Source organism: Lontra canadensis, unplaced genomic scaffold, assembly GCF_010015895.1.
Source record: "Lontra canadensis isolate GAN:19392208 unplaced genomic scaffold, GSC_riverotter_1.0 scaffold4, whole genome shotgun sequence".
NCBI lineage: Eukaryota > Metazoa > Chordata > Mammalia > Carnivora > Mustelidae > Lontra > Lontra canadensis.
This window is the reverse complement of record NW_022630998.1, coordinates 120,106-146,005: the sequence shown is the minus strand read 5'-3', so window position 1 is coordinate 146,005 and position 25,900 is coordinate 120,106. Positions and strand designations below refer to the sequence as shown.

Below are 25,900 nucleotides of genomic sequence, written 5' to 3'. Positions count from 1 at the left end.
AACAAGAGAGAAGAGGAAAGAGTGGTTCATGTAAAAAAGACCCTGATGGGAGAGGGCATGACAGTTTGGTCTGGAAACTGCACAAACAGTAGCAGTGTAAAGGAACTAGGTCTGTGAGGAGAAGGGCTTGGGAGTGCCATTGAACCTGTGGAGGTAGGCAAGGGCAGCGTCCATTAGGCCATAGCATGGGTTTTCTTCTTTATCTTAAAGGCAGTGAGAATCTCCTAAATTGTTTTAATGACAGGAATGGCATGGTCAGAAGTATGTTTGTAACAAAATTATCCTGGCTGTGGAATTTGCAAATGGTGGGCATGGGTGAGTATGGGGGAAACTGTTAGGAAGTTATTGCCTAAGAGAGAGATAATTGGTGACAGGGTGTTTGAAATGAAAATGGGGAGAAGTAGAAATGCCTAAAACCTTAAAGCAGGTCCAATGGACTATTTGGTGGGTTGGGTACTGAGTTAAAGAACTGAACAACCTGAAGGTTGACTTTCCCATTTCTGGACTAGCCAGCGGGGACTATGGTTACTAAGATGAATAACAGTAAAGAAAAAATTATGGTGCAGGAAAATAATGTTCTGGATATATTATATGTTAAAAGTTTTGGAATAGATATGTATGTATTAATGAATTGTTGGTCATACATTTGGAAATTATTTCTTTCTTACCCAGGATTAAACACAACTTTCATACATACAAATATTGCTCCTGCCTCCTCTTGTGCAACCCTCTATTTATGCTGTGATGGGTTAAAAATATTTAAAAAGTAAATAATATACCCTATAATATTTTTGTCTTTTACCCTTTTATGAATTATCATAATTAGTTGAAAAGTATTAATATTTGAGATAAAATAGCAAGTGAATAGTTTTGAAAATATCTGGTTATTACCAATATTGTGATTATGTGAAATGAATTATTTGTGTTCTTTTCAATAGTTTTTTTTTATGGTCAAAATTATTTCCCCTAATAAAATGATTCTTTCACAGATAGACTAAAGTATGTATCCTATATATTTCTGAGACAAAGATGTATCTGTATGAGTGAGCTTGTGTGAAAATAGCAGTAGAACCACTCACCTAACCCAAAGAATCATGAAATAACAATAGGTTCTTTTAAGCCCAATGTTTTGGGATGGTTTGTTATATGGCAATAGTTAACTGATATGGTATTTTTTTTCATTACCTGTTTTCTAAAGTTGTTCACATAAAACCATTCTGAGTATTTCTCAATTTATTTTTCTTTTATTTACATCTACCACCACACCTCTTTTGCTGCCTCTTGTTATTTTCCCCCTTAAATCTTAATGAAGAAAAATTTTTAAGAGGATATAAGTTCATAAAATCAGTTGTATTTCTATAAACAAGCAACAAACAACATGAAAATTAACTTTAAGTACCTTCATCTATAAGAACCTTAAAACACATAAAATACTTACAAACGATTTAAAACAAAAGATGCCCATATACTGGACATTATAAAACATTGCTGAAACACATTAAAGAAGATCTGAGTAAGTGGAGTAATATATCATGTTCATGGATTGATAATTCATATTAACAAAATGTAAATGGTCCCCAAATTGATCTACAGATTCAATATAACCTCAGTCAAAATCCCAGTTGTATTTTAGGTAGAAATTAACAGGATATTTTTGAAATGCACGTGGAAATGCAAAGAACTTAAGAGGATCCAAATATTTTTAGTAAAAAAATATAAAATCGAAGGACTTTCACTATCTAATTTCAAGACTGACTACCTACGATAACCAAGACAGTGTGGTGCTGGCATGAAAATAAGTAAATACATCAGTGAAAAATAATAGGAAGTCCAGAAAGAGACGTATACATATAAGGCAAACTCATTTTTGGCATAGCTGCCAAGGGGCGTCTTAGAGAAGGAATAGTCTTTTCAACAAATAGTGCTGTTTCAACTGGATATCCATGTGGAAATGAATAAGCCTCAACTCCTATCTCACACTATACCCCCAAATATTTTTTTTAAAGATTTATTTATTTATTTATTTATTTGACAGCGATCACAAGTAGGCAGAGAGGCAGGCAGAGAGAGATGAGGAAGCAGGCTCCGCTGAGCAAAGAGCCTGATGTGGGGCTTGATCCCAGGACCTGAGATCATGACCTGAGCCGAAGGCAGAGGCTTAACCCACTGAGCCACCCAGGCGCCCCCCCTCCAAATATTTTTAAATGGATCACAGATGTATAGATAAAATTAACTTACAAAGCTTTCAGAAGAAAATGTGGAAGAAAATCTTGTGAACCTGGGGTAGGAAAAGGTTTCTTTGACAGGACACAAAAAGCACTAACTACAAAAGAAAGCAAACTGGTAAATTGGATTTTATCAAAATTACAAACTCCTGTTCTTCAAAAGACATCATTAAGAAAATGAAAAGGTAAGCCTACAGATAGAGAAAATATTTGTAATACATACGTCTTACATAAATAAGTCTGTGTCCAGAATGTACAAAAAACTCTCACTCCTCAATAAGAATATTATAAGACATTAAAAATTGGGCAAAGATTAGAATATATATTTCACATATGTGTAGCGTATGAAAAATAGTACATGAAAGAAATGCTCAAAATCATTAGTCACTAAAGAAATGCAAATTAAAACATCAATGAGGGGCGCCTGGGTGGCTCAGTGGGTTAAAGCCTCTGCCTTTGGCTCAGGTCATGATCTCAGGTCCTGGGATCAAGCCCCACATCAGGCTCTTTGCTCAGCGGAGCCTGCTTCCTCATCTCTCTCTGCCTGCCTCTCTGCCTACTTGTGATTGCTCTGTCAAATAAATAAATAAAATCTTTAAAAAAAAATCAATGAGATACCACTTCACAGCCAATGGCTAAAATGGAAAAAAGACTGAAATATCCAGGGGTTGGCAAGGATGTGGAACAACGGGAACCCTGAACGTGGCTGGTGTAAAGGTAAATAATACAACTATTAATAAAAAGATTTTATAATTTCTTAGAAAATTAAACATGTATCTACTTTAAAGATGCAACAATTCTGCCCTTAAGTATTTACCAAAAAGAAATGAAGGATACAACCATAAAATAATTTGTAGATGAATGCTCATAGCAGCTCTATTCATAATAGCCCCATCTGGAAAACACGTAATTTCATAGCATGAAATACTACTCACTAAGAAAAACAAATGAACCTCTGATTGAGCAACAATATGTATGAGTTTAACAGACACGCTGAGCAAAAAAGAAAAAACAAAAAACAAAAAAAACAGACACAAAAGGGTACCCGCTGTGTAACTCCCACTTACATGAACTTCTAAAGGAGATAAAAGTAGTCTAAGTGGGAAAAAAAAAATTTTAACTGTGGTTTCTTGGCACAGGGTTGAAGCAGGCTCATGGGGATTTTACAATATAATATGGAAATAATCTGTCTTCATTGTGCTGGTTTCAAAAGCACAGATACATTTGCAAAGATTCTTCAAACTGTACACTTGAAAACTATACATTTTATTTTATGTAAATTATATCTCAATAAAATCTGTTTTTCACAGACTGTTCCTGCTCTGAAGTAATAAAACAGGCACTTTAAAAAGTAAAGAAGAATGTCTCCATTTCAATGTTCATAGAAAGCCTTTCTGCATGATTGTCTACATACAAAATTTTCTTTGTTGACTTTTAGATGTGAATGTCCAAGTACCAAGTAGTAACAACAGTCATCACCTACTTAGTGCCTAATATAAGCTGGATTCTCTGCCATACACTTAAAAACAATCCTGTAGGGCAGGTCTTACCATCTTTATTTTTGGGTGAGAAACTTGAGTCTCAGAAGTTCTTTGTCCAAGAACTCTAATTTGTCCAAGAACTCCCTGTTAGTAAACAGCAGAGTAAGTTAGTAAATAGCAGAGTAAGAGTTTCTCCAAGGACTGTCTCCATCACCCGTGTTCTTTCTACTACACGTCACCCTCCAGTTGACTAGTATCACACTTATGCCAAAGCCATTTACCTAGAGGCACTAGGTAAGTAGTCGTTGCTAGTCTACTCATTTATTTGCCTTGGCCACAATCTCCTTGCCATGCAACCTTTAATGAGTCCTTCAGCTAAATTTCTCCAATCCTTAAAAACAATGAAAATCAAAAAATCCCTAATACTTCCCTTCTAGTCGCATGGCAAGAGTTTAATATGGTGTGTGTTTAACAGGATAGATCTGTGTTCAAGATCTAGCTCTGCCAATTTTTAACTGAGCATGGTGCTTTATCTCTCTACGTTTCATTCCTTTATCCATAAAATGAAAGTATTAATAACTACTTTCACAGGGGTGTTGTGAGGATAAGATGAGGTAATGCGCCTAAGCATTTTGCATTGTGCCAAGAACACAGTCAATGACAAGAAATAGCAATGCATATTATTAATGAGGGGACAGGCATTGTCCTGTTAGGGTGCTTATTTTTCTTAGTATTTGCATATTTCCTTATTATTTCCTTCCTCTACTACCAATTTAGCAAGCTTGGAAAGGCCCTGAGTAGTCCACCCGATTATTTTGGGATTGGCCATTCTTGAGCTGCAGATCATTTTAAGGTTGTATACATTCATTTAAGATGTTTCACTTGGTATTTAATATTTACATTTCCTTTTAATATTTTCCAATATGTCTTTGTGTTAGAGGCATTGTATTAATTATTTCTAAAATCTTACAGAGACCATGGACAATAGAGTATCAAAGATAGGTCATTGGAAGAAAAACCTGTCATATTCCCATAAGCAGCCCAGAAGAATGATCAAACTGTCTAGTGCCATTAGGTGACCTATCCGAGACACTCTCTCCAGAGACTTTATGAGCTTCAGTTTTTCTCTTTTTATCTGCTACCTTTGGGAAGAAATCACTATGATCCACGTAATAGTTGAAAGGTAAGAAAATAAAACAGGTAGAAGGCAAAGAAATTCATCTTTACAACAATGTCCTAACTGGGCCCGCTTTAAAGAGAGTCTCACTGTTTTAAGAACCATTATGTATAAATCTTTGATTCTGTGCTTAAGGTGCCATATAACTGAGAGGAAGCAAGATGGTCTAAATGAGTGGTATTCTAATAATAACAAAAAGAGAAAGAACTATGATTCTCAAAACTGACCCCAAGTATAGTTAGGAAACAGATTTTTCTCTTCATAGCCCCACCAATGTCTTCCTTCCACTCTGCCTCTATTCTAAACACAACATTAACACTCTCAAATATTCTGAGATTTATTCCTTTATAGGGGAGGAAAGAAAAAAAAAAAACACCATGTAATGTGAATTAGGTTGTTAGTACTTTGTCATCTTGTTCCTCCAGAGCCCTAAAAGGAAGCAGTACACCGGGGCACCTGGGTGGCTCAGTGGGTTAAAGCCTCTGCCTTCAGCTCAGGTCAAGATCTCAGGTCCTGGGATCAAGCCTCGCATTGGGCTCTCTGCTCGAGCCTGTCTCCCTCCCCACCTCTCTCTCTGCCTGCCTCTCTGCCTACTTGTGATCTCTGTCAAATAAATAAATAAAATCTTAAAAAAAAAAAAAAACAAAGAAAGCAGTACACCTATGGTGAAGTTAAAACAGAGAGATGACTAATGGTTGGCTGCAATCATTGCATGTGATGGGCAGATGGAGATGCCCTTGCTTAGCATAATTGTCCTCCTAACCTCTACCCCATTGTCCCAGAGGATCATATCCAGGTTATATGAAACTCAGTGACTTCCAGGGTTCTGTGGTAGTGAAGCTGAATCCAGGAAGAGCAGAGGGGCAGGTAGGCCAGGACGTGGACCCGGGAGCATGTCAGGCTATCCATTAGAAGCAGGAATGACCCCAGTACACGGCACGGCATGAAGAACAGATGCTTCCATCAAGCCTGATCTAATCACTTAGACTTTATTTGGGGGAGTCTTGCCAAGCAGCTGACCCTTTATTTTTGTGGTCAACACCACCAGCTTACTTTGAACTCTGATTCAGGGAATTGCAAAGAGCCATTCTCCTATGCTAAGTTCATCTCTTCTCATTTTTCCATTTCATTATAATGGCTACTATTATTTACTTAATCACATATGAATATGCAGAAAGACACTAGAATGGAATATTTTTCAATTCCCTATGGTTCAGTTCCACATTTCCATTCCCTAGGTGGCCCAAGGGGATGGGTAACCAAAGAAGATATATTTAAAATTCATTATTTCTGGAATTCTTCTACTCAGTCTGTTGACAGAATTTTTTTCCAGCCCATTCTTGACACAGTGTGTACCAACTGTCTACTTTTTATATTTGGATGAGTACCTGGAAGTGGTATGTGGCAGGAGACAAGAATGAAAACGGAACACAAGAGCACTGTAAACTTGAAGACTAGCTCACTCTTCTTCTCCATTTTATTCCCAGTAAAATGAGTTCTAGCTCTTTGTTTCACTGTTACCGTTCCTGAAATAACTTTTTAAAATGTGCTCCTTATTCATGTCTCAAGTCATCCCCCGTGTGTTGATGTCATACCTTCCTCTTTTCTCAATCATTTCCCCCTACACACCTCTAACTTCCCGTGTCCTTAGTTTTATTTTCTGTGATGTTTCCAAACTACATGGCACCAAAATACACAGGAGCACTGGTCTTTACTAATGAAGAAGGTCTGTATGAGCTTCCTGATCCCCAAAGAACGAATTATGCTCAGCCTGGAGTTCTTTAGTATTCTGGCCCTGGTCATTCAAGTGGCACTGTTCTATGGTTTGGGTTTCCTGCATAATTCTACTTTCCACTTCTATGAATTATCCCACAACTATAAATACTATTCACAAATATCATGAACGTAGCCTTACGACAAATTCCACTTTTTGGTCAATGGGCCAAACATTGTTTCAGTTTAAATTTTTGATTTTGAATGAGTTGCTTGGCTGGCTCACCAGGTAGAGCAAGTAACTTGGGGTTGTGAGTTTAAACCCCATATTCAGTGTAGAGACTACTTAAAAATCAAATTTAAGGGGTGCCTGGATGGCTTCGTTGGTGAAGTATCTGCTTTCGGCCCCATGTTCAGCTCCTTACCCAGCTGGGGGTCTGCTTCTCCCTCTCCTTCTGCCCGTTACCACCACCCACCCCCCATGTTCTCTCTCTCTCTCTCAGAGAAATAAATAAAATCTTTTAAAAAAGTTTTTAAATTAAAAAAATTTTTTATAACAATAGTCCAGAACCTAAAAAAGAGAATTAGTCTCATTCCAACACTCTTCTTCATATGGTCTATACTGCAGAACTGTCCATGAAAAGAAAGTCTCAAGGTCAAAGTGGAATCAGCTATGGCTCTTACCAAAGTTAAAAAGCTAAAGGTATTTTGACACAGCTGCCATTGTTGTTGTTGTTGTTATCTCAGTGCCGATTAGAAGGAAGTACGATTTCTCCTGTTTTGTGAATAATAGTTTTGTCATTGCACAGACAGCACGATGTGTGGCTCCAGTGAGCGTCTCCTACAATCCTTGCACACACTTTCAATTGCCCCCCGTGTGGTAGCCATATGTTTGTTTCAGCTGGCTAAGTCTTAGGCCAGAGAGAGTTTAGAGAAAGTGGAGGAGAGAGAAAGCCAACTAAACATCTCATTAGGATGGGTGACAAAGGGTAATGTGTTTTCTCCCCTAAAGTACTGTGTGTGTGCTTGAAAGAAAATACATACTGCATACCACTACTGTTCTAGTAATTTATACTCTGATAACACATTTTTAAGTCTGTTAGAGCAAATCTAAAACAAATGATAAACCTCATTCAGCTATAAATTCTGCAAGTAAGGGAATCATTTGATATTCATTGAGTGTGCATGTGTGTAAATCAACAGGATGGTTGATGTACTACATTTCAGAGCATAAGTGTGATCAAGAGACACGTGTAAAGCAAAATGTAGACTGAATTTCACTGAAAAGAAGTATGTAAAAAGGGAAAATAGCAGTCTGCAGACTCTAACTCACACATAAACCCAGGCTTTTAAAGTCCAACTAAAGACATTATTTAATGAAATATTAATGATCATAATGCAACATTATAGTGAATAAATGGAAAGTTGCTGGAATTACTTAGCCCTTCACAAAAATCAGCGGCTTTAAAACTAGGAAAAGCAGTCTGGAAAGAATTTGAATTAATCCTTGAATCTTACAGATAACAAAGAGCGAGGGAAGGTAAATCAGCTGTTCAAAGATACACAGCTATTTTTTTTTTTTAATTTGAGCACCAGGGTGGGAAACAAGGGTATTTTATCCAGCATCCAGCATAAACTTTCTACCCTCCCATTAGGGGCTGCTCTGGTCTGCCAGTCTGACAGTGTCATCTCCACAGAAGAGACCTTCCCTTAGTAATGTGTGGTCAAGCACTAGCAGGTACGGGATTCTCTTTCTGGGGAATGAGCTGTTCATGGGCAGAGGAGAGATGAGAGATAATTACATTCTCTCCCTTCCTGCTTCCCCTATCATTTCGCCTGTCCATCCAAATTATATACACCTGCTTCTTTTTTGCTCCATCTTCTCTTAGTGGGTTTGGAGACATTGAATACTTGAATTTTAAATTCCGTGGCGACTCTATAAAACGTCTCTGACTTTCTTTTTTTTTAAGATTTTATTTATTTATTTGACAGAGAGAGAAATCACAAGTAGGCAGAGCAGCAGGCAGAGAGAGAGGGGGAAGCAGGCTCCCCGCCAAGCAGAGAGCCTGATGCGGGGCTTGATCCCAGGACCCTGAGATCATGACCTGAGCCGAAGGCACAGGCTTAACCCACTGAACCACCCAGGTGCCCCATGTCTCTGACTTTCAGACAGAGATGGGGCACTGTTCACCGGCCATCAGTGGGATGTGCACTTGGATTTTGCCTTCACCATATAAGCAACAGATTTGTCAAGCTACTGGCAAGCTTCCATCTGCAACTCTTCTGTTACTGGGAAGCTGTGCAGTCATGGGGAGAGCAAATCTAACTTGACTCAAAAAGGGCCAAACCCATGGTATCACATGCAGAATCATGAGATCTGATTAGGCGAGATAACCAATCACAAACCCCCTCAGTATCAGTCTGGGTTCTTAAAGTGCAACCAACAACAATTGACTTTGACCATGTCAAGCCACAAAGGAACGCAGTGGAGAAAAGGAAGGAAAAGCTGGACAATCAGGTCTTGAAAGGTACGGATCTGAAACAGCGTAGGGGGAATGTGTGTAGCAAGAAATCACAGAAACTTTTTTCAGGGGCAGGAAGCACAAGCTCCAACATTTCTGAGCCTGGTGTCCATCTATCTGCTCATGATTCCAATGGTAGGGAGATGGTTTGATGAGCCAAGCCGGGATCACATTGCCACTGCTTGAAGTGACAGAAGTCTCATGAATGCTCAGTCAGTCCCACCATGCAGTTGGGTAGGGGAATTTTCCCAAAATACGTTGTTCTCACTAGAAAAAAGGGAAAATGGGTGGTAGGCATTCAAATCAGCAGCTGTCCACCACATTATCAAAATGGGGTGATTAAATGCGGGGAGACGGAGGTCAACACAGAGAGGTGAATAATGAAGTCTCTCTATAGACAACAGCCCAGTGATGAGACCAATAAAAAGGTTATTAAAATCTGGTTCTGAGTCATGGTTTTAAATCAGGCTAAAGATTTTTATTTTTTTTTCCCTTTGAAATGCTTCCAACACTGCCCCAACCGGTATGTGAAAAATGGGTCCATTAAGCATCTCTTTGCAGTCAGCATTACCTGCTTCCTACCCATCTCAGCCTCCCCCCATTCTTGTCTGGCCCCTCCCGCTCCCTTATCTGAACCCCCAGGCTGCTTATATCAGAAGATCACTCAAACACCACAGGATGTTTTACTGACTTCTCAAAAATTTAACAAAGGATGATTTAAGTTTTTTTTTTTTTTTCTTAATCCAAAGGTAAACTTCCTCCTCGGATGTAGAATGAGAAAAGTCATGTTAAATGCTCCTTTGAAGCTGTCCTCTGAGTGTAATCCTAGCAGACTTGGTATAGCCCCCTTTATTGAAATGTCCCTGTAGATACTGCGCAGATGAAAGAGAGTTCTCCCCTTCCACTCAGAGTACAAATCAGGCCGGCATTTTGAAAAAGAGACAGGTTTATCCATCCCTTCAGTGTTAGATGGCTTTGTTCCCTGTAAAATTTCACTTTTGGTTATTAAAATATTCACTGTAGGAAACAAATTTGTAACCCATTTCTCATATTACCTACACACACAAAAATAAAATTTGATATCCTGGGGTTTATTTGCTGAGGGCGCTTCCCATAAAAGCGAGTGAGTATGCATTGGGAAATTTGTCTGGTTAACTCCTTATGGATAAACGTTAGTCACAAGCATCCCTCCCCGCCCCCCTCCCCGACTCTCGCCCCCATCACCCTCCCCACCTCCCGACTTCCCGCCTCTCCAGGGCTGGTGACCTAATAGCATTTTTCTTCATGCATATTTTGGCGTCGCCCCATGGCCTGGCTGCCTTCGCCTGTCTGAGTCTTTTGAAATTCCTGCATGTTCGCCCCAGATTAAGCCGAGTGTGTCTCAGGATGTGTGTTCCGTTTTGTTCTTTCCCCTTAACGCTCCCTGTGCAACGTGTCTGGGGGGAGGAGGACAGGACGGGGAGGGAGGGGCAGAGGCGAGGAGCTGTCCGCCTTGCACGTTTCCAATCGCATTACGTGAACAAATAGCGGAGGGGCTGCCGGGCCAGAACTGCTTGTGTAACTTTGCAAACGTGCCAGAAAGTTTAAAATCTCTCCTCCTTCCTTCACTCCAGACGCTGCCCGCTCGCCGGGGCCACCGCGCCGCTCCCCGTCGCCTTCCAGAAAGACTGGGAAAGAGGAGACAGGCGGGTGCCACGTCCCAGCAGCTGCCTTGACTGGACGAGGGTCTGCAGCCCACCCTTGGCGTTGCTTGTAGGGACTGAGATACCCGCGCTCCGCCCGCCTCCCTGGTTGAAGATTTCTCCCTCCCTCACGTGATTTGGGCCCCGTTTTCCTTTTCTCCGACCAACGTCCTCCCGGAGTGGGGACAATCAGGCAAAAGGCAGCGATGCGCTTCGCTTGGACCGCGCTCCTGCTCGGGCCCCTGCAGCTCTGCGCGCTCCTGCGCTGCGCCCCGCCGGCCGCTGGCCAGCAGCAGCCCCCTCGCCAGCAGCCGGCGGCTCCGGCCGCCTGGCGCCAGAGGATCCAATGGGAGAACAACGGGCAGGTGTTCAGCCTGCTGAGCCTGGGCTCGCAGTACCAGCCGCAGCGCCGACGGGACCCGGGCACCACCGCCCCGGGCGCTGCCAACGCCGCAGCCCCGCAGCCGCGCACGCCAATCCTGCTGCTCCGCAACCGCACGGCGGCAGCACGGGAGCGCACTGCAGGCACGTCGGGGGTCGCCGGCCGACCCAGACCCGCCGCCCGCCATTGGTTCCAAGCTGGCTACTCGCCGTCCGGGGCCCGCGATGCTGGGGACTCGCGAGACGGCAACCGGACGGCGCTGGGAGAGCGCCCGGCGCCCAGTAACCTGCAGCCGCCCAGCCGCGTAGACGGCATGGTGGGCGACGACCCATACAACCCTTACAAGTACTCCGACGACAACCCCTATTACAACTACTATGACACGTACGAAAGGCCCCGGCCTGGGAGCAGGTACCGGCCGGGATACGGCACCGGCTACTTCCAGTACGGTAAGCACCCCCAAGTAGCAGGAAGCAGCCGCGCACCCCTTCCCCAACTCTGTGGCTCCCCAACGTGGCTGCCTGGGCGCGGCAGGCCTTAGTCCCCGCTGATCCGATCCCTCCCCCTGCGTCTGCCAAGGCAGCCCTGGAATCTGGTGCAAACCGCGCGCCTGGCCCCTCCTGCTTTCTTTCCACTTTGCTCTGCAGCCCTGGGCGTCCCCCCCCCGTCTCCTGCTTCCTGTAGCCGGGTTGGGTGAAGGGTGAAGAGTGAGGGATATGGAGGGACCCGGAGCTGGGGGAGGGGGCACTGGGTTGTCTCACAGCCACCTTTCCCCATCGCCTCCTGACGTTTAGGTCTCCCGGACCTGGTGCCAGACCCGTACTACATCCAGGCGTCCACGTACGTGCAAAAGATGTCCATGTACAACCTGAGATGCGCCGCAGAGGAAAACTGCTTGGCCAGGTACCGGCTGGAATCTCCGCGGCCTGGCTGTCCCATCTCGCTTCAGGGGCCGCTCCTGTGCCTGGTTCTGATCGCTCTTGTTCCACGGAGACAAGAGCTGGGAAGCGGGGCAAGAGCTGCGAAGTGGAATGTGGTCTCCTGGGCATGCGGACCTGGATGGAGAGTTAACATTCTGAAGATTTCTGTGGGTTCTTTCTTTCAAACTGTGACACAAATCAGGGAGATGGGGCAAACCCTTATCCTGGAGAATTGGGATCTCACGCTCTTTTTCCAAGATCCTCAAACCTTGGAACCAATGGTTTCCCATAACTTTCTATTAAAGAACTGTACAATAAGGTGGAAAAAAAAAAAAACATTGTAATGGAAGAGCTCGAATGACCCCTTAAAAAAATAGAGGGCTAACTTGCCAGTGCGGCACCCCTCATCAGCAAAGGTTAGGTTTTCTTCTTTTATTTGAGGCCACAATTTAACTTCGTTGTTTTGGTATTACTTCAGCCAGAATAAGAACATAAGCAAGAGCTTTGTTTTTCAATCAGTCCTAAAATAAAATCATAGCAGTTTGGGGGATGGAATTCTCTGACTTTGCTCCTGGGAAACCAGCAGAGGGAGCAAAAGATGTTTTGATAGGTCTCATAAAAATTTTTCAAGTGGAAAGTGAAAATACTCAACAGTATGTGAATATATATTCACACAAAACATTTTAGAAGGGACAGAGTAATGTTTATCTGTTCAGTTGTGTAGTTCTCCCACTCTGACCCTTTATAACTGTCAGGCCGAAGGAAGAGAAGAAAGCTGAACTTACCGTTTTTATTCTGGAGTCTTGCATCACTCGCTCCCTAGGATATTTTTACAGTTATGCCATTGTTTTCAAGATAGCGAAGTTACAAAATTATTTATCTAATCTGGGTGTACACTTCTAGAATTATTTCCCCACTTTATATTTAGGAAAGTGTTTAAAAAGAAACCTATTGCTGAATTCAAAGTACTTATTAAGCACATAGGATTTTTTTTATTATTATTTGGGATACTTTCTACTCATTCCTGTGGTTAAACAAGAAATTATTATAAATACAGAATTTACTTATCACATGTACATTTCTAATGCCAAGTTTATTACGCTTTTTCACATTTTAATTGCCGATTTCCATAGTTGTCATTCATTCACTCGTTCAGTAAATATTCACTGAACACTGGCCCCTTGCCAGGTGCTGTTCTAGGACCTGGAAATTCAGCAATAAACAAAATAAGCAGAATGCCTCTTGCAACTGATAGTCTAGTTGGAGGTGGGAGGTAGTTGCCATTAAAAAAATGGAAAAGGTTTTGCTTATAATTTGTCTTCAGTTGAATACCCTGTGAATGTAATAATGTTTTCTTTTTCCAAATCACAGCTCAGCATACAGAGCAGATGTTAGAGATTATGATCACAGGGTGCTGCTAAGATTCCCCCAAAGAGTGAAAAACCAAGGGACATCAGATTTCTTACCAAGCCGACCGAGATATTCCTGGGAATGGCACAGTTGTCACCAGTAAGTGGATGGGCATTCTGGGTACTTCTGAGTGTTTTCCTTTTTCAGAGAGTTCTTGATGTATAAATGCAAAGTCTTATTTCTAGAATTTTCTCTGTGTAATGTGACAACATCAAGGGAGTCTATTTTTAAGAACATACATCAACTACCAGATCCTGTTTTTAAAATGTCCTAAGTCCAGCTTATTAAAACCGCTGATAGGATACAGCAATTGTCTTCACTAGAATTTTATTCCGATGTACGACAGGTCAGATTTCTAAAAAAGCTTGTTATAGACAAAAATTATCTATAGTTAGCTAGCAGTTTAAAAAAATTTTATTGATTTGAAAGAGAGAGAGAGCTGAGGGAACCGGTGGGAGGAGGGGCAGAGGGAGAAGCAGACTCCGTGGAGAAGGGAGCCTAACATGAGGCTTGATCCCAGAAACCCGCGATCATGATCTGAGCTAAAAGCAGATGCTTAACCGACTGAGCCACCCAGCTGCCCTACTTAGCATTTAATAAAAACCACAAGTACTTATCAGAAGGGTTCATACACCAGCCTCAAAGAAAGATAGGGATGATATACTCCATGAGGTGAGAAGGCCCTACCTCTATATTTTAAAACGCCTGTGTCAAACCCAGGGTAATTGTCTGTTCTGTCCTAAATTTAATCATCTCTATATAAAGTGATTCTATAATTTGCCTTGGTAACTTGCCCAGGAATCCTGATAATGTCGGGAAATACTGATGGATACCCTGAAACCTTCTGCAACCGGAGCCGATTTTTTCTTGTTCTTCCCTCATGTGAGAAGATACACAGCTCAGGACCTTAAATGAAATGAGAAAGGCAGATATGAACACCTAATTTTCTGATAAAATAGAATTATTTTGTATCTAAATAGAAGTTTATACTAAAAAAAAGTTTATACCAGTATAAACAATGTGGGGGAAAACACAGCAGTACTTTTCCTTTGCATTTTAGTAATGGTTTTACATTTTTTAAAAATCTCACAGAAATGTCCCAAGAGTCATGTGCTCTTCTTTTATTTGGAATGAAACATCAGGACTGCCAGCCAAAAGAAACAGACTAGAGAGCTTATGGCAGGTTTTACTTAAACACAGATCATTTAGTGTCTATTTCTACTTAATATTCAAAGATAAAACAGGGTGGAATAGGAAAACAAAATACTCAAAATAAGTCCTTTTTTCCTAGAAGCAAAGTTGAAGGCTTACAAGTTTGATAGATGGTCCTGGGGGGAAAAAAAGCCAGCATGAATCTGGCTTTAAGAAGATAAGTGGGATCTCACTTGTAATGTGGAAACAAGTGTGGGAGGCTGTGGGGAAGTCATCTAAAGTCCTCATGACTTTCTCTGTGTGTTACTGACCTGTGTCTCTGTGTTATGTGGGACATCAGACATTATCACAGCATGGATGAATTCAGCCACTATGACCTCCTTGATGCCAGTACCCAGAGGAGAGTGGCTGAAGGCCACAAAGCGAGTTTCTGTCTTGAGGACACATCCTGTGACTATGGCTACCACAGGCGATTTGCATGTACTGCTCATACACAGGTGGGTTGGCTCCCTGACCTCAGGAACCCACAGGCTTCAGAGAGAAAACAGTATGGTCTTCTCTTTTTCTTTCCTCCTGCCAGTCCTTTATAAACTGTTTGATTTAGGGGATCATCCCATCAAGATGGAAAATAATTGGGAAAAGGAAGCCGGTTGCTTGATGATTCAAATTATTATCATTAATGTATTTATTTTTAGAAAGGGTGAGAAAGGACAGGGAGGGGCAGAAGAAGAGGGAGAGAGGGAACCTCAAGCAGGCTCCAAGCCCAGAGTGGAGCCCGACTTGGGGCATGATCTCACAACCCTGAGATCATGACCTGAATTGAAATCAAGAGTTGGGACATTTAAGTGACTGAGCCACCCAGGCACCCCAAACTCAAATTATTTTTAAAGAATTTCATCATCATAGAAGGTCAATGTGCATAATCATTGTGTTCTACAGTGAAAAGCAGCGGTTTAGTGCCTGAGTAAATTGGACTGGTTTCCAGTATCTGCACTCATTCTGTACTCTTGAACTGGCTTGGTAAATAATGGTAAAGACACTTCTGTTTTCTCACCTTCAAAACCATTCTTGCCTCAAATCTTAAGCTAGAGAGAGAATGGTGATTGGGGTTAGCCAAAGAGAGAAACTAAGTTTCTTAAAAAGCACTTTAAAACCGGTCTCTTTCAAGCATGCAAATGGGAGCAGAAGGACACAATTTCTTTCTCCACGCATATGTAGTTAAACCTACAGTATAATTGATGTCAGATGTCCTTTGGATGGATTTTTAAAAATAGTGCTGACCCAAGCAGTGTGTATGTCTTATAATGGGAAAATGTGTGTCACTTAAAAGCTATGCCAATATTTCCATAAGAAACCTTCATTTGTAAGAGGACATTATAATTTTTGTCCAGCCGAAATCTTGGCAAGGAGCAGTAAACGTACATAAGGCAGGGCACGAGGGGATCAGCAGCTGGCAACTCAGGCAGCAAATTCCAGGGCTGTGGCAGGAAGCTTTTTAGTGACCTAAATGTTACCACTGCTTCTTTCTCTGAACTTAAAACATCAGAGCAATTGGAGGGAGAAAGGTTCAATTCCACATGCTCTGGGGGCAGCACTTACTCTCTAACTAAAAGTTGATGCAACCTACCCACACATTACACATATGTGGGCAGAGAGATTCCCTTTCCACTCAGCGATCTCCAGAGTGGCTACCCGCCTGGGCAGGGGCCCTGGAGTTTATTCTCTCCATTTAGAAAAAAAGGCACTCTGGGCAGTTTTTTGTTGAAATATTTGACTTTACGTCTATAGGTATTTATGGCACTTCTGGTCTTCCAGTTCCTTAGGGAGACCCCCATCTCATTTCCTTCCTTATTAATCATCTTCCATGTATGTCCCTTTTAACCACTGTTCACCAGGTCTGGCTTTGCAAGTGATTGACATATTTGTGTTTTTCACTAGACTGGTGTTTCTTGAACATGGACTTCATTTAAAGGGGCAAAACGACTCTCACAAAGCCTCAGTGTTGACTTAGAATAGTTGTATTACAAGGTTGTTAGAATGTATCCAAACAGAAAAGTAGATATAACTTCCTTAATATCTATACTCAGAACTCTTAAGTTCTGAGCTAACAAATTTACATTTTCAACATATGTGAAAATGGAAACAGTTACATTAACCTCACTAATTTAATGTAAACATCGGTTCTCTTTTGCTAAAACAGCTAATTTAGATGGCATTGGCTAAGGCTCTATATTTTTTCTTTTTCTTTTTTTTTTTTTTAAAGATTTTATTTATTTGAGAGACATGAGTGGCAGGCGGGCAGAGGGAGAAGCAGGTTCCCCACTGAGCAGGGAGTCTGACACGGGGCTTGATCCTACGACCCTTAGATCATGACCTGAGCCAAAGGCAGAGCTTAACTGCTGAGCCAACCAGGTGCCCCAAGGCTCTACATTTCATCTGTTTTTAAAGTTTGACCTTGGGGCGCCTGGGTGGCTCAGTGGGTTAAGGCCTCTGCCTTCAGCTCAGGTCATGATCTCAGGGTCCTGGGATTGAGTCCCGCATTGGGAATCTCTGCTCAGCAGGGAGCCTGCTTCTTCGCCCCACCCTTGCCTGCCTCTCTGCCTGCTTCTGATCTCTGTCAAATAAATAAATAAAAGAAAAAATAAAAATAAAGTCTGACCTTGAATACAGGACGTGACTGATTTTTCAACAGCCTTAAAAATTCCCATTACTTGTGCGCTAATTCAAATAATCAAAGTTAAAATTTAACTTAAATCCTGTCAGCTGGAGTACTAGTTTCAGCACTCTTTAAAGCTCTTTTGTTCAATTGAAGGTAAGATCAGCATTGTGGCGTTGTTTAAAGTCTTAAATAGGTACGTAGCTCATCCAATGAACGGAGGTATTACAAAGCCATGGGAGGCTGTAGGACTTGTTGTTAGCCACAGGTAGCAACACTTAAAATAGCTAATGCTTACTGAGTATCTAATATGTGCCAGAATCAGAATTAATGTGCTGGGCCCAGAAATTGAAAAATCTTCATATGGTTCTCCCCACTGAAGCACAGGTACTTTTGAGGTTGGCCTGTCTGTGCTATTATGTGTTGTGTGAGAGCACAGGGCTGTGCCATTCTTCCCCAATCCAGCAAGAACCACACAAGCATCACTAGAACATGCTCAGAGGATTTTGGCATCTCTTTGGCGACCAAAGTGATCTTAAGCACCAAAGAAATTTTGGGAGCTAAAATGAAATAGCAGTAATGACTTAAAATGATTCTAGCATATGCTTTTAAATTTACTTTAGATTAGTATTCTGAATGGAAATACAACAATTCAAACTTCTCAAGAAGAACTAATGGAATCAAGAAGATACCTACAGACTCCAATTTGAGAACATTTCCCCAGACTGTAACTTTCTGGAGAACGAGGACCCTATCTTACTGGAATTTTTCTCCTACCTACCTGTAGAAGGCACTCATTTCCTTACTGAAGGGAATATCTTAGCAAATGGAGTGATGTGGTGGTATTCATTTTCTGAGGCATACATTCATCCCTTTAATTCAATAATGTATTTCAGTGGCAATGTGAGAGAGAGAATAGTGTGGCTGGGACCCAGGGACCCTGGGCCCTGAACATCTAAATGGAAAGCCAGCTCAGCCACTTACTAGCTATAATATCCTTGAGTGACCTGATTGACCTCAAAGTGACTCATTTTCCTCACCTGCAAAATGGGGATAAGAATAGCACCAATCTCATGTACTTGTGAAAACTGAATTTATAGATAGATGTAACATGTTTAAAACTGCTCCTGGCACATGCTGCATACTTTATCAACATTAGCTACTCAAAAATGCAACAAAGACGTCACCCTCAGTGAGTTTCTAATCTCTAGCAAGATAGATTCTTAGACGGTAACATTATAATACAGAGCATTAGAGAACAAACACTATAAAATCGGGGCATTCAGAGTAAAGGAAGGTGATTTCCAAGAGAAAGTGGGGAGGGTCATACTGAGGTCATGAGAGACAGGTGGATTATTACAGGGCCTTTATTCCTGAACTGGTGATATTCTAGAATTTTGATGGAGGCCTATTCTGTCCCTTAAGATTGTATTTATCACTGGTGATTGATGACACTTTTAAGAAGCTAGATGTACTACTACTTATATTAGTCCTGTATTTTTTTTAGCTGGAGGTACTATAAGGCTGAGTAATATATACTTCTCGAAGGAGATGCAATATAAGTATAGTTTTATGTCAGACTCTTGTAAGTACTAACTTAAAGTTTAATTTGCAAATGATAATCACATTCTTTAGTGTATTCTAACCATATGCCACCTTTTTACATTTTCAAATTTTATTTGTTTTAGGGGTTGAGTCCTGGCTGCTATGATACCTATAATGCAGACATAGACTGCCAGTGGATTGATATTACGGATGTAAAACCTGGAAACTACATTTTAAAGGTAGAGAACTTTGAAAATATAAACCTTTCATTTATTTTGACTGCAACTCAATGGGCTCCCCCTTCTGAATTCACTGTTAAATAATCACGATCCTGCAAGCAATTCTATGTCTCCCTAGAAATATTTCTAAACCAACCTACCTATAGGAAAAAGATATTTTAAGGAACTTGAGGGGAGAATATAGATCCTCCTTCTATAACTTCTCCAGAATTTCACCACTTCCCTTACCTTTAAAATCCCCTCCCTGCTTCATCTAGTTGAAGCATTTCCTTGTTCTAGCCCTGTGGAAATGGGAAGAAATTAACCAGCAAACACTGCTGATGAAATCTGAAATGTGGATGATGTTTACATTGCCTAGGTCAGTGTGAACCCCAGCTACCTGGTGCCTGAATCGGACTATTCCAACAATGTCGTGCGCTGTGAAATCCGCTACACGGGACACCATGCGTATGCCTCGGGCTGCACAATTTCACCGTGAGTCCTATTCTCCTAGCTTAGTCATTCTCTTCTCAAAGGGTTTTAGTTCACTGACAGGCGTTATACATATGTCTGCTTCTTTTCTTTTTTCTTTCTTTTTTTTTTTTAAAGATTTTATTTATTTATTTATTTGAGAGAGAGACAGTGAGAGGGTCAGAGGGAAAAGCAGACTCCCCGTGGAGCTGGGAGCCAGATGAGGGACTCGATCCCGGGACTCCGGGATCATGACCTGAGCTGAAGGCAGCTGTTAAACCAACTGAGCCACCCAGGCGCCCCTCTTTTTTTTTTAAGTTAATATTTTTATTTTTATTTATTTGAGAGCAAGAGAGAGAGCAGAAGCAGGAGGGGGCAGAAGGAGAGGGAGAAGCAGACTCCTAACTGAGCAGGGAACCTGACTCAGGATTTGATCCCAGGACCCTGAGATCATGACCTGATAGGGGCAGATGCTTAACTGCCTGAGCAGCCCAGGAATCCCTACCTGTGTCTGTTTCTATTATTACTGCAGCTTCTTGTAAAATGGTCTGTGCTATCACATAATTAGAGCCGATCTTTCTTTGCTGATGCTAGAAAAGGGTGTGGGGAGATGTACTCAGGTTTTTATCAATCTAAAGCTTAGCTTCTAAGACAAGACATACACACAGAACACACTGTTTACCTCGAAAAGCCCGTGTGGTGGCTGAATATGTAAGGCATGCGATACGCAGTGTGGATGACCTTGTGGGATCCCAAACAGTTGGATTTCCTGTCTCTCTGCCAGCGTCCATGAAGCAGCTCTGAAGACATTCCTAGAGTTCTTTAAAGTGCCTTTTGAAAATCACTGCCTTAAAGTACTCTACTGAAGAGGTCAGACCGCCTGTTCCGTAGGAATCAAGATTTTACAAATTCGAGTTCTAAAACCACAAGTACTAGAAAAATACCCTATACAAAGGAGGGGTGTGTGGAGGTCCCTCCACCGTTGGCTTAGCCCTGAGACCCTTCTGTGAATGAAATCTTGGAGGGCATCCCAGCATGTGACTATTAACAGGGGCGACGCTGGGATGAAAGTAATGGAGCAAAGTTAGGTAGTTTGATTGGCTTGTTTCTGTGCTCCTCCATCCTTGAAGCCTTGTCTGCTCTAGTGTTGCGGGACTAGCCAGCCTAACCACCTGTGGCCCCTGTGACTGAGACCAACCATGAAAACACCTTTAGAATGACACTGAATATGCATCAACATGGGAGGGGCACCAGCGCCTCTGGGGTCACGTGGAGATTTGGCACAGAGCTACACCAGCACCTTATACTTAATACACTTTTCTCCTGGATACATAACCCAGGACACTGGTTGGTCACATGTCAATCTGTAGTTTGTGGGACTGCCCAAACTCACCTCAGCCCCCACCCCTGGGCTCCTGGCTGGGGGAGGGTGAGGCTTCTATAGAGCAGTCCCTTTTCCACAGACACGGCCATGCACTGTGGCGTGGGCTGCATTCACCTTGGAGGGAGCCCTTTCCTTCTTCCATAAAGGAGCTGAGCCTGTGCTCGGCAAGTGTTATCACTGCTTTAGGGATAGACGTAGCCTATGATGGCAAAGGGACAGCACCGAAGAAATATGACCACGTATATCCTTCTGAACGTGCACACCATGCAGAAAACCTGGCTGGGTTTATGGCCCCTACTGTGTGGAGCCGATCAAAGTGGAAATGCAAATCCTCAGCACGTCAGTGTCATTGAAGCTAAAATAAATGAAAATAAGGTCAAATACATGGATTAATTAATTTCTCTTAATTTTTAGGATTCCTTATTCACTCATTCTCTTTATGCATTGGCACTCTCACTTTTGTGCTATGTATCTATTGAGGTCCTACACGAGGTATTCGAGAGTGAGGCAAAGATAAATATGATTTCTGACCCCTCCCTGTCCCTTGTAGCTGTATTATACCCAGACTCTCATCTATGACTGTAACCCTGGGGTTAGGCCGGCCACTGCGTAGTCTCTTATTCAACACTCCAACAGTAGACAAATGACCTTCTCCTTCAGGGAACTTAGGATGAGGAAAACTGAGGGGCTGAGAGAAATACACATAAAACTGTAGTAGAGAGACACTATGAAAATTCCATGATTGGTAAGATAAAATGCAGGGGAAACAGAAGGACCTCTAGGTGACCCCCCAGTCCAACGGCTGAGAACAAGTCTGGAGATGTGACTCTTGTGGCATAGAATGTTTATGAATAGAATCTACTGAATTGGATATCACCAGGTATTTAGAACAAATAAAAATGGTTACATTGCTCCAGCACAGAGTTGTTCTTTTTGTTTTGAAACCAGTTGTTACTGACGATAACTATATTGCAAGAGTGGTTGAGGTAACATTTTAATAAGCCATATGAATCAGATGGAAATATGGGAATGAAAGGACCCATAGTGATTTGTAATCAAATGACAAGAACCACTCTATGAGGTGGGAGAAATAATGAGAGATGTGCAGAGACCTTGAGAGGGGAACCCTCGCCTTCAGGAGAATGATGCCTGCCTCCTTTATTCTGACCTTCACTTCTGGTCTCCCTTGCTAGGGATCAGCATTCAGAGGAAGGAGACGTCTCCTCTGGCTGACATTCAGGAGTGGCTCTAGGACAGCATGAGAGCTGGGCCTTGAAGGCTGAGGAGGACTGCACAGCGGGGTGGGGTAGGGGGAGAGCAGCTCAGGAAGGGAATGCCATGAGGAGTCGACACCACTGGCAGGGAGAAACTGCAAGGCATATTTGGAAAACCAAAACTTCTAGTGTGGCTAAGGAGTTAAGATTTGGGTGAAAAGGATGGAAGAGTAAGTTGGGACCTGATCAAAAGGGAGTACTGACGAGCAGGCTAGGAAGTCTGAACTTCATTCTGAAGGCCATGGGGAGTCTTGGAAGCTCCTTGAGCAAGGAGTGCAGCTTGCCTAATTAAGCTGTGTGGCCAGTCTGGTGGCTCTGAGAGCAGCCAGCATATGATTCCCTTGGTGATGTTATTGTACCTTTTTAAGCCTTCAAGATCTGTCATACCTTGGTTCACTTAATGTTTTCATACTAATCATGTACTGGTGTGTAAAAACTACCCAGGAGGGTATACCTTTGATGGATCCACTCTGCCTCTTTTTTTTTCTTTTTTTTAAGATTTATTTATTAGAGAGAGAGAGAGAGAGAGAGAGTGAGTGAGCATGAGTGAGTGCCCAGTGTGCGTGCATGTGCACTGGGGGAGGAGCAGAGGGATCCAGAGAATGTCAAGCCAACTCCACACTAAGCATAGAACCCAGTGCAGGGGGGGCGCCTGGGTGGCTCAAGACATTAAGCCTCTGCCTCTGGCTCAGGTCATGATCCCAGGGTCCTGGGATAGAGCCCGCATCAGGCTCCCTGCTTAGCAGGAAGCCTGCTTCTCCCTTTCGCACTCCCCCTGCCTGGGTTCCCTCTCTCGCTGTCTCTCTCTGTCAAATAAATAAATAAAATCTTAAAAAAAAAAAAAAAAAAAAAAAAAGAACCCAGTGCAGGGAGGGATTTCAGGACCCTGAGATCATGACCTGAGCCAAAAGCAAGAGCTGGATGCTTAACCACCCAGGAGCCCCAGCTCTCTCCCTCTTTTTCCTCATTGTCAATAAAACATATGAACCGAGGGACTGTGGCCCAGTTCAGTTTTATGACCCTATGATTTAAGTTCTCCTCACACAAAACTTAATATTTGGAAATCGTTGGTTTATGATTTGGAGTGCTTAGTTTTTTTACATGGGGATCTATGATCACAGTATAAAAACCATATTGGATTGGATGGCTTTGACTCAGTCTCTGCCTATTAAGGCATCCGTCTAGGTCCAAAACCATCCTGGGAAAGGAGTAACTCGAGATGGCGCAGAGGCCAGGGACCTGCTTCTAGATGGATATGCCCCACACCATGGAGTAAACACGCTCCACGAAGTGAACTCCTCTGGACGGGGCTGCTGTTCCTTTAAGTCTTGATTTACTCTTGATTACTTCAGAGGCTGTTTCTTTGAACTCTAAACATTAAGTCTGTAGGTATCAGGCATACACTTTCTGCAGCTAACAGAGTCACTTCCTTCAAATCATTGTTAAAATAATGTATTAGTGGGTAATTTCACAGGGTGACTACTGCATAGGTGGAGGGAAACTGCTACAGATTTTTTTTAAAGGGTCCACGTTAAACTTGTCTACTGTACTCATTCATAATATTATCAAGTTATTAATTTGTCTTATTTTGTTTTCTTAATCTAGGTATTAGAAAGCAAGCCAAAACTCCCAATGGATCAATCAGTGCCTGGTGTTCTGAAGTGGGAAAAAATAGATTAACTTCAGTAGGATTTATATATTTTGAAAGAACAGAAAACAACAAAGGAATTTTTGTTTGGACTGTTTTAGAACAAAGCACATAACTGGATTTTGAACATTTAAATTGGTATTACTTGGGAAATTTTTAATATTATTCATATTACTTTGTGAATGAACCGTGTTTCCATTCTGTAGATGCACACTTTGGCTCATTGACGGATATCCAAATTTCTTATGCTCCTTTGGAAATTATGGTGTAAAAGGGAAAATAACATTTTAGCAAATGAGCCAAAATTACCATTAACTGAGAATTTTCTTCACTTCAGTGAACCATAACAATAACTGCTTGTACTTGTCCTTGCATAGATTAATTTAGAAAGCAGGCTCCTACTGTTCAAGTAGATACAGACACATTTGGTGCTGAGGAAGGAACAAACATTACCATTGGTGTCAAGAAACATTACTATATAGCAGAGAAGTCGCAATATATGTACTCAGATAGTTACATCCCTATATAAAATTTTATGTTTACATTTTAAAGTTAGTAAACTCCTGTCTTTCTGTTTAACGTACAATTTCATTCTGACTTAAGTCAGCTTTTGTTTTGGAACAAATTAAGAAACTGAGCTGCCCAACTCCTGTCTGACATGCGTTGATGCTGTCTCAATTCTTTAATTTTCCTATGGGCAGAGACCTTTTAAGTGGCATTCTTAAAATCACCATTCTGGGGACTGGTGTATGGAGGACAATTTTGTCTATGGGAAGTCATTCTGATGATAGATGCAATATATTTAGAGAAACTATGTATGTGCTTAAGTAAGTATAGCAGTTAACTGAAAAATTTTCCTGGTTGACATAAAAATCATACAAACAAGTCCCCAAAACCACAACTGTCCCTCAGATACTTTCAAACATTAATGAAAAATACCTTAGGATTTTCAACTTGTCTACATTTTTTTAAATGTTCTGCTTTTAAATGAAGAATGCTAAAAAATATTTGAATAATCCAGGATACATAACATAATACCTGGATATCGGAACATTATCAGGTCATCCAGGACTCAGTAATATATATGTATTTTTTCCGTGTTGTCTGAAGTATAAACCAAAAAGCATGTAACATTACATAGTTGAGGTGTTGGTGAATAAGGGGGGAAAAATAATTTTCTGTAAAACAAACAACTATGCTGCATAATGAGACAGCTGTGATTTTATTTTAAAACTGTGAAACCATGTGCCACAATGAAATTTGGAAAATTGCCTTTTTTTTTTTTTTTCCCCTAGTTCCAAAAGGTGCAGAGAGAAATCAAATGACACTTTTTAAGTTAGTGGTGCTTAGGCAGAAGTCTTCCTACATTACCCAGTATAAAAATCTCAAGTGAGAGATTTCTAGTTTGGTAGAATTTAAAATTGAGTTGGTAAGCCTGTATCATACATCATAGAGTTGTGAAGTCAACACCAACTACTAGGAGTCGTTTTGCACTCACTAGTGCCTAGTGCAGCAAGGGGGGCTAGAGACCCAGGGGTGGAAGCCAACCTCATCTGCTAGGGCACATACTTACCAATGGAGAATGCAACTTGATAGAGACCCAGAACTTCCATTGAGCTAGTATCTGAGCTATGGAGTAACTTCTTTGATGTACCTCTTCACCTTAAATTGCTTATTTAGTTTTGAGACTATAGAATGATCCTTTCAAGTCATACTCTTTCCTCATAGAGATATTTTAATATACTTGCTTAAAAACAAAAACAAAAACAAAACTACTGTCAGTATTAATACTGAGCCAGACTGGCATCTACATATTAAGGCCTATCATTTCATTGAGATTCTTACCCTTGTAAAAACTCTATTATTACGGCCTTGGACACATTTGAGAAGACATTTGCTATCATTCACTGAGCCTTCCATCTGTCTGTCCACCCATCAACATTTGAGGGCCTGATACATGTCAGGCACTTACATGGTAGGCCTTGGGATATTAAAAACAAAACAAAAAAACAAAACAAAAAAAAAAACAAAAAAAAAAAA

The 25,900-nt window shown here is 41.5% G+C and overlaps 1 protein-coding gene across 2 annotated transcripts; it reads left to right on the top strand.

Annotated features, from left to right (window-relative positions):
• The first annotated feature begins 10,978 nt into the window (after positions 1-10,978).
• On the top strand, positions 10,979-25,632 carry LOX (lysyl oxidase). Of its 2 annotated transcripts, XM_032844218.1 has the most exons (7): positions 10,979-11,631; positions 11,977-12,085; positions 13,474-13,611; positions 15,005-15,161; positions 19,009-19,104; positions 19,463-19,578; positions 23,818-25,632. In XM_032844218.1, the coding sequence occupies exons 1-7, from the start codon at positions 11,007-11,009 to the stop codon at positions 23,822-23,824; spliced, it is 1,248 nt and encodes a 415-aa protein (XP_032700109.1). In that variant the 5' UTR covers positions 10,979-11,006; the 3' UTR covers positions 23,825-25,632. The 2 variants fall into 2 exon arrangements, with proteins under 2 accessions (XP_032700109.1, XP_032700120.1); XM_032844229.1 differs by lacking the exon at positions 23,818-25,632 and having other exon boundaries at positions 19,463-19,582.
• The last annotated feature ends 268 nt before the right edge of the window (positions 25,633-25,900 follow it).

Excerpts from the sequence above, each read along its gene's own strand:
- LOX (XM_032844218.1), top strand. The coding sequence starts at position 11,007 with ATGCGCTTCGCTTGGACCGCGCTCCTGCTCGGGCCCCTGCAGCTCTGC. Across the intron at positions 11,632-11,976 it reads CACCGGCTACTTCCAGTACG|GTCTCCCGGACCTGGTGCCA; the intron begins GTAAGCACCCCC and ends CCTGACGTTTAG. Across the intron at positions 12,086-13,473 it reads GAGGAAAACTGCTTGGCCAG|CTCAGCATACAGAGCAGATG; the intron begins GTACCGGCTGGA and ends TCCAAATCACAG.